This window comes from Rana temporaria, chromosome 5 (assembly GCF_905171775.1).
Source record: "Rana temporaria chromosome 5, aRanTem1.1, whole genome shotgun sequence".
NCBI classification, from domain to species: Eukaryota; Metazoa; Chordata; class Amphibia; order Anura; family Ranidae; genus Rana; species Rana temporaria.
The window spans coordinates 205,131,111-205,146,569 of record NC_053493.1 but is presented as its reverse complement, the minus strand read 5'-3'; the positions used below and the strand labels follow the sequence as shown (position 1 = coordinate 205,146,569).

Genomic DNA, 15,459 nt, shown 5'->3' with positions numbered 1-15,459 from the left:
AGTGCTACCAGGTGGAAGTGCTTACTACTTGGCCACTGTGGTAGCACATAAAGGACTTGATAGTTCCCGCTAGCATCTTCTGTCACACCCCATTGTCTATGCAATGTATTGCCCTGCTTGTTATAGAAAAATGCCTCACTCAGACAACTGGATGACGGAGAGTTACCTCAAACTCAATGGAGCAAAAACAGAACTCCAACTCCATGCAAACCGAAAGAAACTGGCCAGGACTACCTGGACACCACCACCCATTCTGGGACAATCACCCCAAGCACCAAAGTCAAAAGTCTCAGAGTAATTTTTGACTCTGACATGACAATGGATGCACAAATACCATCAGTAGTTAGTGGATCCCACCATCTTCTACGTTTCCTATGAAGAGTTGTTCCCTTCATCCCAAAACAAGACACAGCAGTAGTGTTAGGAACAATTATTAACTCTAGGTTAGATTATTCATGAAACCTTCACTACAGGTGAATTGATCATTTCAAATGCATGCACCAGGAAAATTCACCTGCAGCGAATGGCACATTATTCTAGTCTATTTCCCAGCTATCTTGCTGTGTGGCAGTGTGGGAAAAAAAATCACCTTTTCCAGTTGTTGGATTTGATTTGTACTTGAGTTTTTCCAGAAAATGTTGTTATCTATTTTTTTTTTTTAATATACATCTTCTAGCTTGCTACTGTGGTGGAAACTCAAGAGATGTGCCATGTGGAACAGACAAGGATAACTATGATGGCTTTGGAAACTTCTCCTGTCAGAAGAACTGTGGCAAGTAAGCTAAACTGCTAGGTGCCACGTCCTGATTGTTTATCTGAAGCCATGTAAGAGAAGTTATGTGTTAGGATCAAGCAAGTTATTGGCAGAATATTATGCATTTTGTACTGCAAATCTCCCTGCCACATTTAAGAAAGGATTAATGGCAGCATTGGGTGTTTTTCAATGCAAAAAGGGCATTTAAAGACCTTTAAAAAAACAAGTCTGCAGCGCAAATAACAAGAGAATGTCATGCTCGCTTAGGTAAGAATTGAGGAAGTGGGAGTAGGTTCCTTTAAAAAAAAAAAAAGGTGTTTTTTTTACTATGTCACATGTGCATACAATCCAAAGTAGTGAAGGGATTTTACTTTTAGGTCGGTTATATTTTATAACTGTCGCAAAATAAGCAGATGAGTTGTTTCTTTAGAAAGCGTTATCAATTCACTTTCAAATTTTGCTTGGTTTTATGTAGACTTTTACATTTTAATTTTTTTTTTTTTTAAAAGCTAAAATTACAAGGGAGGCCACTTTAGTTGCACTTGCTTTTTGCATCCCCCATTAAATAGTCTAGTCTAGATAAAATAACGTCTTTCGTTTTTACAGATGGGCTGTAATTATTTATTTGCCTGACTGCTATCTTTGCTATTCTTTGACGTGAACCATCAGCGACTAGAAAAAAAATTCAAGCAAGTCCTGAAAGGCAGGTTGATGTCAGACTAATGCTTCGTACACACGATCAGTTTTTCCGACAGGAAAACCATATTTCTCTTATCGTCCATGGACGGACACAGCTCCTTAAATCTTGACAAGTGGGTTATGTTCCCTGTTTACAGGAGAGGACTAGGCAGAAACATGTTAAATAGTTAAATACATGTTACATTAACAGAGTTGAACAGCCCCGCCCAGGGGGCGGTCCCTCCAGACATAACCCTCCTCACTGCAGCTTGCAGCCTCAGTTTCGTTCTGCCTAGCAAAGGAGAAGGACGTATGGCTCCCTTTGGGCCCAGCGCCCTGAGGAGAAATTTTATTTTATTTTATTTTACTTTACTTTTTCTTGAAGAATCTTCTTTCAACTGTTGGCTGAGAGACAGGCTGGATATTATAGATCCTTGTAGTCTACTCAGTCCGACCAGCAAGCGTGGGCACACCTTTGCAAAGAGGCTTGGTCTGCCACGCCATACCTCATGACTCCTGAGGTGGCCGGTGAGCTTTGCTCCGAGGTCCACATATGACTGAGCTGTGGTGTTGCCTCAATCACAGTGGACCGGGCCGACAGCTACCTCCATTGCGGTTGTAGGTCTGTCAGGAATGCGTCAGCGAGTCCTCGCTCGGACGGGTAAGTACAGTCCCTCCTGCTTCGGTGGGTTGGTACAGCTGGGCATTCCTGGGGTTCGGGGGTCCCTTCCCCTTACTTCCCTGCTCCTTTCCCTTGCTGCATTGCTAACATTGCCGCTGTCAGGGGGGAGGGGGCCTTCCTGAGGGGACTGTGTTATCTGGCCTGTGTTTTTTCTTTTTTGTATTGGGCTTTCCTGTGAGGTAAAAAGCCCTGTGATGAGCACAGATGTTTATGATTATACTTCAGCAGACGCTGACTGATTGGTGACACCTGTAATGGTTTTGCTTTTTATGCTGTATCTGTGTCTTATCCTTAAATAAAACAGCCCTATGAGGCTTTTCCTGTTTAAACACAGGTCCCTGCAAAAGTTACCTCACGGTTCTTTTCCTCACAGGCAGCGCTGTGCAGTCTCCTCCTGAGGGAGTCCCCTGGTTACCCCTGGTCAGCGCAGCAAGTGGGTGAGAGGCCCTGAATAGGGCTCTAGGAGCTTTTGTCTATTTGTATGGACAGGTGTGCATATTATAATACACACTATATGTAAATATTGGAGTCAGTATCTGGGTCCTTCCCCACATGCTGGTGGTGGCAGCAGGTGTTAGCACCTGTGATTCCCACAGAGTTTTTATTGTTAGTCCTGGACACAGTTGTGCCAGGGTGGGGGTGGACTGCGGGCGGGCGGTAAAAGAGTGCCCCCTTCCCCCGTTATCCCCTGGGGAATGCTCTGTTATGGAGCCATGGACTAGGTACCTAGTTAAAAAAAAAAAGGCAGAATAAGGCATTTATGGGTGCGCTTTTTACTGCTGCAAGGGACTCTCCTAAGCTGCATAGTGCAGCTGGGTTTCCGCTGAGGGCTCGGTCTTTTTTGGATCACACAAATCAGACCGCTGTGTAGGTTTTTTCCTTCTGTGCCCTTCTTTGATAATTTCTGAGATGCGGAATGAGAAAAGCCACTGAGGGCTTTTGTAGTCCCTCACCGCCGGGCGGGAACCCCTACTTGTATGGATCTGACTGATAGAAGATCCGAAGTACTGACCCGTTCCATGTTTACCATGCTGCGGCCTATTGTGGCCACTACACTGGGGTCTCAGTGGTCGCTGGCGCTATTTTTTGGGAGATTTTTCAATTACATTGAAGACTCCCATTGGCGCCCATTTTGTCGTAGCCACGCTATGGCGCAGCTTACATTGTGCTGGCCTTTTTCCTGTGGCCGCGTTCTGAACGCTCGGCGGCCATCTTGGAGTAGTCCTGACCCCTAGTGCTGTATACAACTCACAGAGTGAGCATTTTGCACCAGACAGTGGAGGAGCACCGACTCTCTCCTGAGGTTATTAGCCTAGCGGACCAGCTGGTCCAGGGCCTCATATAGGTCTGTGATGCTTCATTGAATGCTGCGCCCTTGTTATCCAGGGCGTCTGTTTCAGAATGGTTTTATGCACACGGTGGTGTAGTGCTTAACTCCATTACTTGGCAGCAAAAGAGTCATTGGTTCGAATCTGCACACTGACGCCAATCTGCACACTGACGCCAATCTGCCTGGAGCTTGCATTGTCGCTCCCTGTGTCTGTGTGGGTTTCCTCCGGGTACTCCGGTTTCCTCCAAAGACATGTGTGCATACACCTACATAATATACATACACACTATGTGTGTGTATTATTTAGGGGCAACCCTCCCAGGCCGTCAAAGGCCCAGCTGGGGGACTAATCTGTCCCTGGGTGCATAAGCCGATCACGCCGGCACCCAAATCCTGCCAATGTATATAGCCTTCCCTCCCTGTCTCTAGGTGGGAGGGGCGGCTTGCAGGTTCACAATTCAGTGAAACCTCCCTGCTCTCCGACTAGTGGGTCTGCGAGGTGGTCTCTTCGGAGTACTAGATAGGGTTTCCTCCTATCCACAGAACAAAGTTCTGTCCTTGTGTCTTCCCCTCCCGGCACGTCGGTCTGCCTTGGGCAGTGTGGGATTTGCTAAGCTGCAAGGTAATTTTACCTTTCCTGCAGGACGAGAGTTTTGGGGTTTTCTATGGGCCTCAGGCCCTAAATACCTTTGTGAACGTCGGGTAGTTCCGCATGGAATCCATTTGTTCGGTGGTAGCTGCGCTTCATCCGGGGGATGTCCTGACGTCCTCGGACATCAGGGACGCATACATGCATGTCCCGTTTTGCACATGTCACAGTGTTTTTTTCTGTGCTTCGTGATGAGAGAAGGGTCTCTGTCAGCCTGTGGCCCTCCCTTTTGATCTGGCGTCAGCACCATGGGTTTTCAGCTAGGAGCTCGCACTTATTTGAATTTTGTTGGGACAGCGAGGCTTTGCCTCATTGGCTACTTTGACGACTTTCTTCTGAGAGCAGCTTCTGTCTCCGACCTAGTGGATGGGTTATTCCCATTCAGACCCTCCGAAGATTCGGGTGGATGTTAAACGTTTAGGCCAGAAAGTGTAGCTCAGTGGCAGCAAGCCTGCCCTACATGTGTGCGACCCAGGGTTCAAATTATGGGCATGCTAGGTTCCGACTCAGCGTTGGAGTATCTAGTGTTGATCCAGACTCCTCAGTGGCAAAGGTCCTTCTTCCCCTGGAGAAATTGCAGACTCTTCAGTCTGCGGAGAAGGTATTGGCATCACGCAATCGGTCTTCTCTCCGGGCGCCTGCTGGTTCAGGGTCTGTGGGTAGCCTCCTTCAAGGTGGTACTGTATGCCCAGTTCCACACCCTGGTTTTCCAGTGGAACTACTGTCCAGGTGGTAAAAATCTCTTGTCTCTGAAATCATTAGATTCCTGTGCGCCACCTAGTCAGAGTCTCTCTGAGTTGGTGACAGAGATTCCCGACTCTTCGGTCCGGGAAGTTGTTCCTTCCTTCCGGTGGTCGGTGTTTACGACGAATGCCAGCTCACGGGTTGTGAACCTGGAGGTTCACAAAACTGGGGGGTCCAGTCGGCCCTGAGTCGCTGGACTTGCGTGGACCTATGACCACACCTCCTTGAATGTGTCTGGTCTCGGTAGCTACCCAGGGTCGGGCCTGGCTAGTGCCTGGTGGAAGACCGCCTGGGAATACCAGGTGCTGTCTACTGTTCATTGTCCTACTATTTTAGGCGATCAGGCTATGCTTCTCCTTGTGGTCGACCAATCTGGTTTCAGCCGGACAACGCCACGGCCGTGGCTTCAGTCTACCATCAGGTATGCCGGCAGGCAGACTACTGGAGTCGCCAGATGCTGGACCAGGGCGACTGGTCTTTGTGCTTGGGGTGTTTCGGCTCCCTTGCAGGAGGTGAGCCTCACATGGCATGGATCTCCTGGCAGCTTGTCTCCGCCGCAAGGGTGTCAGTTAGTGGCCAGGTCTAGTGATCTTGTACAGACGCGTCAGTCGCGCTGGTGGCCCTGTGTTGTCTGTATCGGTGATTTTTTGCCATTCCTCCATGGTAATTGCTTCCTCGGCCGCTCCACAGAGTGGATGCTGAGGAGATCCCGATGATTCTAATCGCTCCAGATTAATCTCGGCGTCCTTGGTACGCTGATATCGGGCGCCTGGTAGCGGAGGCACCCTGGCGATTGCCAGGGCAGGAGGTTCCTGTCTCAAGGTCCCATACTTCCTCCTGTTGTACAGTCACTGACTTGCTTAACATGGTTATTGGAAGCCAGACTTTAGGTGACCAGGGTCTGTCTGACTCGGTCATCTCAACAGGGCACCGTAGTCTTCTTCCGGAGGATCTACCGTCGCACCTCTCTTGGTGCGAAGGGATGGAGTGACGTCCACGGGCGTACTTTCAATGTCCAGGGTCCTGCTGTTTTTAAAGCTTGGATTGGATCTAAAAATTGCTTAAAGCACCGTTTGGGGGCAGATTTCAGCCTTGGCTGTGTTCTTTTAGTGGCCTTTTTGCGGCCCGTTCCCTGGTGGGTCCCCTTTTTTTGTGCGCAAGGGGTTTGTCATATACTTTCCCCTCTTGGCCCATCTCTTCCCCCATGAGTTTTGACTCTGGTGCTCTCGGTTCTTCAGGAACCTTCCTTTTGGAAACATCAGAGATTTTCTCTTGACACTATCTCAGAAGGTGGCCCCTTTAGTGGCCTTTACCTCTGTTAGAGGGGTTTCTGAGTTGGCGGTCTTGTCTTGCAAGCCGCCATGCTTGATCCCCCATAAGGATTAGGTGATGGTGCGCCCGCGACCTTCCCTTCTTCCGAAGGAGGTTTCGGCCTTTCATACTTTAGGCGTGGTACGCGCTTTGCGGGTATACCAGCCTACTACGGCTCCATTTCGGAGCTTCTGACTCTCTTTTGTGTCAGGTGTCTGGTCCACAAAAGGGCCTGGCGGTCTCGTCGACCACCATTTCTCGGTGGATCGGGCAGGCCGTCATACAGGCCTATGCTCCTAAGGGCGGGCCCCCCTTTCCGGTCACGGCACTTTCGACCAGGGCAATTGGTGCTTCCTGGGTTTTTTTTTTTTTTTTTTTTTTTTTTCCCGACATCATGCGTCGGTCTCACAGGTGTGCGAGGCGGCGATTTGCTCGTCCGTTCACGCTTTTTCCAGAATTTACATGGTTGCTGTGAGTGCATCTTATGATGTTTTTTTCAGCCGCTAGTTTTTGCCGGCGGCTGTTTAAAGTTGCACCTCCTCCGTTGAGGAGCTCTGCTTGTTTTGGGGTGAAGTTAAAATTGTTTTTACTGATATATTTCCCACCCCTCGTTTTTTGACACTGCTTGGGGACGTCCCACTTGTCAAGATTTAAGGAGCTGTGTCCGTCCATGGACGATAAGAGAAAATAGGATTTTTTGTACTCACCGTAAAATCCTTTTCTCTGAAGTCCATGGACGGACACAGCTCCCACCCCTCCTTTTTAGGTTTGTACTGCTTGTTACGAACTGAGGCTGCAAGCTGCAGTGAGGAGGGTTATGTCTGGAGGGACCGCCCCCTGGGCGGGGCTGTTCAACTCTGTTAATGTAACATGTATTTAACTATTTAACATGTTTCTGCCTAGTCCTCTCCTGTAAACAGGGAACATAACCCACTTGTCAAGATTTAAGGAGCTGTGTCCGTCCATGGACTTCAGAGAAAAGGATTTTACGGTGAGTACAAAAAATCCTATTTTTTTTTTTTTCAGCAGGAAAATGTCTCAATCGTCTTGCATACACACGGTCACTCAAATCTTGGCTGAAATTCCGAACATCAAAAACTCTGTGACGTACGACGAGCCGAGATCAGTGAAGTTCAATAGGCAGAGAATTTTGCTTTTTTGCGCGTCATAATTGCATACAGACAAATTGAGATCCTGCTCTCAATCTTTTCTTGGCAGGATAACTGACAGAAAAAGTGTGATGGAGCACACATGGTTGCTTTTCATGACTTCAAAAACCTCACATCGCGCTTATCCTGTCAGGAAAACTGATCGTGTGTACTAGGCATTAGACTAGATTTACACTGCTGTGATATGATTCTGATCCAAGTTTTAGTGCGATTTGCATAGTACTGCTTGGATGCAGCTTGAATAAGGCTTGTACAATTTGTATGGTGCCAAAATAGGACTAGAATGGCAAATTAGTACAGGAACATTTTTTTTTTTTCAAAATCACTGTGTTGAGTAACATTGATGTGAATGGACACCATTAAAAATAATGCGCGTTTTTTTTTTTTTTCTTTTGCAATTCTGTGCTGCTTAAGTTGCATCTAAAATCGCACCACTGTGAATGCACAGGGACTCTGTAACTCTAAAGATAGTCAATTTCTATACAGGTTTACGGTTTATAGTCTCTGCTATCTAGGAACGGCTTGAGAGCTGTGATATGAGAGCGGAAGTGATAAAGTGCTTATGCCAGTTTATTGGGTAGAAACTGTTTAGATGGTATAGCAAATTGTAACTTTTATGTGCTATTGTAGCTTGAAAAACCGGTGTAGTGGCCTATATAGCATGAATAGTAGTTTTGTTTATGCATTCAGAGCAGCGTGTGTATGTAGGAACTTGCCCACACATCTGGATTCGCCAAGTGTGCAGGAATGGGTGCACAGCCTCGGACGCATATGGTCTGTACAGACCTTGCTGCTTTTAATGACCTAGGCTGCCTGCAGGCAGCACCATGCTGCTTTGGATGCATAAATGGCTCTGCAATCTGTAGAGGTCTCTGCACCCATGTACATGAGCCCCTTTTCTGTTTTCCCTGTGCTTACTAAATGTATAAAGTTTTAATGTTTTTTTTTTTTTTTTCTTCTTTCAATCTCTATTTGCTGAACCCAGAAAACTAAACTGTGGTAAACATGGATGTAATGAAGATTGCCACCCACAGCCTTGCCAGCCTTGTCCTCGACTTCCTCAAATTGTACGTTTCTGTCCATGTGGACAAACTCCTTTAAGTAAATTGCTGGATCTAGGTTGTGTGGACCGAAAAACGTGCACAGATCCCATACCATCTTGTGGGAAGACCTGTGGCAAGCCCCTTCCTTGTGGTTCTCATGGTAAGTAGGACCAGGTTTCACGTTCTATACACCCAAAGGTGCTATTCTTAGTACTAACATTTTTGTTGTACTAAAAGGCTAAATGCAAACACTATCTCAGAGCAGTTGTAGAATGAGCTAGATCTCAAATGTATATAGTACATCAAGCAGGAATTTTACAAAGCCCTTGACTATACGTGCAAATTAATAATTTTAAGAAATGTATATCGGTGTCTCTCCTCACCCACACAGGTCAAAACTGATGAGGCTTTTTTGTGTTTTTGATTTAAAAATGGTGTTTTCCCAAGCTGTTAATGCAGAGAATTTTTATTTTTCATCATCTAGATTTCATTCACACATGTGAGAACCTCTGTCATGAAGGAGAATGTGGCCCCTGCACTCGCACATCTAATATATCTTGCCGGTGTGGCTTCAGAACAAAGGTATGCAGTTTGTCGATCTACTTTACTTTGTAATTTTGTGCAAAATCAAAATGCAGACAGTCCATAGTAATATATAAATTTGTGTAGTCTTTGATTGTTGCAGGTAAGAAGCATTGTACTAATAGTGAATCTGCCATGTGGTGGGAGGAGAATTCAAACGGGAAAATGCAACTATATATTGATGAGTGAAGTAGGAGGTTGCGTGTTTTCAGAAATGCTGCATTATAGCTTTCAGAAAGTGTGTGTGTTTTTTTTTGTTTTTTTTACTATTAAAATTCCTCTTGTTTATAATTCTTTATAAAGGCCCCTTTCACACTAGGGGACCGGTCCCACCTGTTTTTCAGGTGTACCTAATGGGACCTTCTAGTCTCCCCAATGGTGCGGTGGATGTAAACAGATGTCTGTTTTTGCACCTTCTGACATCCGATCCAGTCTGCTAAAAACCGATGGATGGAAATCTTTCCCCATCCACCTGGCAGATCAGAGTGGATGGCGGTCGGCTGTAAATGGACAAGCGGTCCGTTTACATCCAACTGCCTATAGAGGAGAGCGAGCTGTGTCTACTTTGTATAAGTGGAGCAGACGGACCAACCATCTGCCTGCTCAGAGGACAGATTCCCCACTAACCAGGCAGACTCCAACAGAGCCTGCCCGGTGTGTAAGATTTGCACAATGCTGTGCAACAGATAATCTAGGGGTGCAGATTGCAATAGGCAAGCAAAATGGATACATAAAGGAGAAAAGATTTAAACAAGTTTCCAACATGAGAAGTCAGCACACCAAGTGCTTTAGGCAAAGGAGATGTCATTAATTGTGGCAGGTACAAGTTTATTACGGAGTAACAAACATTTATAGGGTGAGATTGTTTGGACATGTGAAGGATGAGTTGTAGCAAGCCAAGCATTGTAACATTATTTTTATTCCCAGATTGATTAATAACCAGTGAATTGATTGGCAGGGGTGTGGCAGATTAATGTTGGTGAAAAGTAGTAGGGTGATTTTTCAGTTGGTGTATTTGATAATTTGCAAGTGGAGGTTCGGAGTTGGAGATGGTAGTGCAGCAAATGTGTGACGTAGGTGGGATGAACAGGTAATAATCGGGTAGTAGTTTGGAGAGAGTAGAAAGGGAAACTTTTTTTTTTTTTTTTTCTCTAGGTTAGGTTTTAACTACCTCTCATTAAGAAAAGATTGCTGAAACAGCTGGAAATTTTATAACACAGAAACTGAACAGGTGTAGACGGGTTCATCTGGGTGTAGTCTGCTTGCAGATTGTGTTAAATGATGTAGAAAGATTGCTCCTCTAAAGATGAGATGATGGTGCTACATTTCACTATGAACTATTGTGGTAAGGTCAGAAGTGGAAGCTAGGGGTAAAGTTGTCTTGAGACTGTAAATCTGGGCTAGGTTATTGGTAAAGGGCAGTACCCATTAAAAGGAGCAGAAGTAGTAGACATGCATTTTGAAGAAGGAATGAAGTTTTGAGTAGCACTATGGTGACCCAGGACACCCATTGCATCACTAGCCCTGTTGCAAGGTTTTAGAGCCCTTTCACACGGAGCGGATCAGTAATGATCCGCTCCGTGTGTCCGCAAAGCTCAACGGGGATCCTCCGTAAAATCCCCGCAGAGCTGGCAGCTGACAGGGCGGTCGCCGCACACTGTGCAGGGACCGCCCTGTGTTTCCTCCGCTCTCCCCTATGGGGGATCGGATGAACACGGACCGTATGTCCGTGTTCATCCGATCCTGCAGACGGAACAAAAATAGGATTTCTTCCGTCTGCAAATGCGGATGTTCATCCGCTGACACCCGTAATCACATAGCGACCCATGTATGTCCCGTTTTCATCCGCAAAGGGACGGATGAAAATGCGGACATATGGTCCGTACATGTGAAAGGGCCCTTAGGGTGTATGTAACCTTAGTACCTCTTTTGGAAATGGCTAAGAAGGTGGATCAGAAGGTGACAGCCATGTTTCAGTAAGGGAAAAATGTTGATTGTTTTACTGGGAGAAAAGAAAAAGCGGGTTCCCCTGGGTGGACTAATAGTATTCCAAAATATACAGGATATTGAGAGTAAAAAAAAGGGGTTTTATTCACAATTGTACATGTTTATCAAAAAAATGAAACCTTAAATTAAAATACACAATTCCAATGGTTATCACCATATAGGTAATTACAAGAAGAACCTTCTTTACACCCGACACGTTTCAGAATAACTTCTTCAGGGGTGTGTAGAGAAGGACAATTAGTTCATGTATTATAAAGGATGATGAATATTTCATTGGATACGTTTTAAAAGAATTGAAAATATACACCACACGCTGGGTTCAAGCAATGAGGTTGCCAGTCAAAGAAGGGCATCGGGGTGTACAATTAATGCAAGTTTGGGATGTTCATCCCGTTGAGAAATTATTCCAAAGATCAAGATGCCGGTGGATCAGCCAGAAGGGATATACTGGGATGGAGGTCCCTGATTATGAGATCCACAAAACAAACCTAATAAGGTCCGCTGTCAAACAGTACACTTAATTATTGACCGGAACAACCTCACAGCTTGCCAACCCAGCAAAGAATGCTTACTGGGAGAGAAGCATGGAGAGAGCCCTGTTTTTGTTTTTTATAGGTATTACATAATGCAAATAAGTTTTAATCGGAGGTGTCTTAACACTTTGACCTTTGTGGGGGCCACATTGGAAGATGAGGCATTGTCTTGGGCCACACCTAAAATACTCCAACAATAAGGATAACTGATGAGTAGAAATGAGCCGAACACCCCCCCCCCCCCCCCATTCGGTTCGCACCAGAACCTGCGAACAGACCAAAAGTTTGTGTGAACTTTAGAACCCTGTTAAAGTCTATGGGACTCAAACCTTTGAAATCTAAAGTGATAATTTTAAAGGCTAATATGCACGTTATTGTCCTAAAAAGTGTTCGGGGACCTGGGTCCTGCCCCAGTGGACATGTATCAATGCAAATTTTTTTTTTAAAAAAATGGCAGTTTTTTTTCGGGAGCAGTGAATTTAATAATGCTTAAAGTGAAACAAAAAAAATCAAATATTCCTTTATATTTCGTAGCAGGGTGGGGGTTTAGTATGCCAGTGAAGTAGCGCTTGTTTCCCTTGCTTGGAACTGTCCCTGCACAAAGTGTCATTTCTAAAGGGGAAAAAAACATAATTTAAAATCACTCGCGGCTATAATGAATTGTTGGCTCGCAGCCGCAGGAAAAGAGGGGGGATGAGAGAGCACCTCCCCTCCTGAACCATACCAAGCCACATGCCCTTAACATTGGAAGGATGCTTTGGGGGTCTGTGACCCCTCAAAGCACCATGTCCCCCCCATGTGAATTGGTAATGGGGTTCATTGTACATTACCATTTCACAAAAAGTGTAAAGAATTGTTAAAAAAAAACACGCACACGCCGTGGAGAAAGTCCTTTTATTAAAAATAAATAAATAAAAAATACAGCGGTGGTAATCCACTCTTGGTCTCCGCTCCAACGCTGTCGGTATCCTGCGACGGGTGATCTGCTCTGCGTTACATCCGAGGGGGACGGGGTCACCCGCACGTCACTGGGGAAGCCTGGGCCCTCCCTTGCGTCAGAGGGGGACGGGGTCGCGTGACGGGTGGCCCTGCCCTCGCCTACATAAGAGCTGTCACTGGCTGAAGCCGCGTCATTCCCAGGCTGTCTCCGGTGGAGGCAGGTGATGCTCTGCGCTGGATGGACATCTCATTGCTGGATCCCGGACCTGGATGAAGAGGAAATCTTATCGCTGGACCCCGGCGGAGAGGAGATCACCCGTCGCAGGATACCAACAGCGTTGGAGCAGAGGTCAAGAGTGGATTACCACCTCTGTTCTTGCATGTGGCCTGGTACGGTTCAGGAGGGGGAGCTCTCTCGGCCAGCCAGGTTGCGTGCTCGGATAAGGGGTCTGCATTTTTGGGGGAACTCCATTGCCGGGAGATGACAATTCATTATAGCCGCAAGTGATTTTAAATCATTTTCTTATTTTTTTTTTCTTCAGAAATAACACTTTGTGCAGGGACAGTTCTAAGCACGGGAAACAAGTGCTATTTCACAGGCATATACTATACATCTCCCCCCGTACGAAATTTAAATTAATATTTCACTTTTTATTGTTTCACTTCACTTTAAGCATTATTAAAATCGCTGCTCCTGGAAAAAAACGTCCGCTTTTAAAAAATTTTTTTTCGCTTTGATACATGTCCCCTGGGGCAGGACCCAGGTCCCCAAACACTTTTTAGGACAATGACTTGCATATTGGCCTTTAAAATTAGCACTTTAGATTTCTCCCATAAACTTTTACAGGGTGTTCCGCGGCTTTTCGAATTTGCCGTATACACCCCAAATTGTTCGCCAAACAGGCAATGTTCGAATCGAACATGAGTTCAACTCGAAGCTCATCCCTACCGATGAGCAGGGAGTCTGGCAGATTACAAGTTAATGGATCGCTGATCTAGATAACTGCATTTTTTTGGTAATATTTTTTATTATAAAAGTAAAAGGGCAACCTAAAGCTAGTGGGATATTTGACTAAAGCATCAATATCTGGTTTGACGGATGTAGTAGCAATTCTCAAGGTGCTCATTGGATATTTTGGTTCTAATTTTGCCCTTTGTGTGCTTCATCCTTAAATAGTTGCTCACAAATATAGGTGATGCTGAAAATTGATTACCTGAATAAGAAGGGATTGTGGAGAGTGGGAAATTTTTCTATGGGAAGCTAAAACTTAGTGGTTGTAAATGCTGTGGGGGGGGGGGGGGGGAACGCCCTGCAAGACAAAGGCATTATGAGCTAGTATGCATAGCATACTAGCTCATTATGAATTGCTTGCCTGAGATCGAAGCAGCGGTTATCGTTCTCCCCCCTCTAGCGGTGACATCTCTCCCAGAGTTACTTCCTGGTATCCCAGGCTCCGGTGCTGTGATTGGCCGGAGCCGCAATGTAGTTGCTCTGGCACATGCATGCGGGTGCTGCTGGTAATGGCACGTCTAACCAAAGCAACGGTACGACATGCTATTGCTTCAGTGCGCATGTGCCGATGACTTTGGCACATGCAGTCAGAGATATCCATGGTAGCTACAGGTAAGCCTTATTATAGGCTTACCTGTAGCATAAAGTGTGTTGGAAGGATTTACAACCACTTTAAATGCCCAGTAAACGGATGCTAAAAAATTTCTTCAGTCGCATGTGTTCAAGTGTAAACAATTTTTTTTGTAAAAATAAATAAATAAAAATTCCCTAAAAATTCAAGCTTTTTTGATAAGTTTACAATTTTGTGTTTTGTCGCATTCATAGCCATCTTGGGCCACATGCAGCCCTCAATCCCTAGGTTGGACTTCCCTGATTCTCCTTTTGGCGTACCCTGTTGGTACTCCTGGCTCTGAAATTCCATTCCAGAACTATGAAAATCAGCATGGAATTGCCTATCCCCTCCTTTTTTGCAGCTATAACAGATTTCACTTGTTTGGGAAGGCTCTCCACAAGACCTTGAAGTGTGGATGTTGGAAATTGTGCTTTTGAAAGAAATCTCAGCTTTTGAAAGATTGCCTACCCTGATGTACACCAATAGATTTGCCAATGCTAGCTTACGAAATGTTTGTGGGGTGTAGAATTGTCGGGTGATTTCTCAGACAGGGTGGTCATATCTGCTTAGAGATGGTATTAAAAACTACAGTTCATTTTATATTGGATAGGCTATAGACACCTGGCACAACTCTACAATGCAGGTCATTCCACATTTTTCACATACAGAAAGTATATTTCATATGTTCTTGTTTGCATGGACTGTCATGAAGGAACATTTTTGTATGGTGTTATGTTTTGTTCAAATGTGTGAACGTTTAATGCATAATGAAAATAGTAAAATGTGGTCTCATTGGGATCTGTTTTATTTTAAAATATTTACGGAGTTAAGTGCCATTGAACATGTTGGGCAAAGGCATATTACAATGTTAAATGTATTTTATGCAAGTTAAGGTCTCCCCAATATGAAGTTACTGCTTGCATCTGTAGAAAAACGGAAGCTTTAAAATGTTCAATTTATGAAAATACCTGTTGCTTACTGGCAGGTTATTATAGACCTTTTTAAGTAAATAGTATTGACCTTTTTTTTTTTTCTTTTCTTTTTTTTTTTCTTAAGTACAGTAGTTTACTTGTTCAAGGTTTCTATAACATTTAGAATCATGTCGCTTTTTCACAGGAAGTCCCCTGTGTGCTGATACAGAATGAAGGTAAGAAATCAAAATGGATGTTAACATGCAAGACCAGGGTGGATATACTTGGTTACATCCACTATTGCATACCCATGAGCCCAATCTACTATGGCCAGGGTATTCTTTGTATGCAAAGTGGCGAGGATGCTCATGACGGCATTGACCTAATGTGACCACATGCCCATTTTTGATCAACGTCCTAAACTGATTTGGTCTTGTGACCATTGTTTGGTCAATGTCTTGGCAATGACTGGCTGAGATGGTGGGGATGTAATCATGTGACG

At 45.0% G+C, this 15,459-nt stretch overlaps 1 protein-coding gene across 2 annotated transcripts in view; it reads left to right on the top strand.

Annotated features, from left to right (window-relative positions):
• Positions 1–15,459, top strand: part of NFX1 (nuclear transcription factor, X-box binding 1) — a 179,897-nt gene that overhangs the window by 73,597 nt on the left and 90,841 nt on the right. For both annotated transcript variants that reach the window (XM_040353504.1, XM_040353503.1), the window contains exons 8-11: positions 677–776; positions 8,303–8,520; positions 8,845–8,942; positions 15,163–15,193. In XM_040353504.1, coding sequence (XP_040209438.1) covers positions 677–776; positions 8,303–8,520; positions 8,845–8,942; positions 15,163–15,193 — 447 coding nt within the window. The remainder of the gene's footprint in view (positions 1–676; positions 777–8,302; positions 8,521–8,844; positions 8,943–15,162; positions 15,194–15,459) is intronic.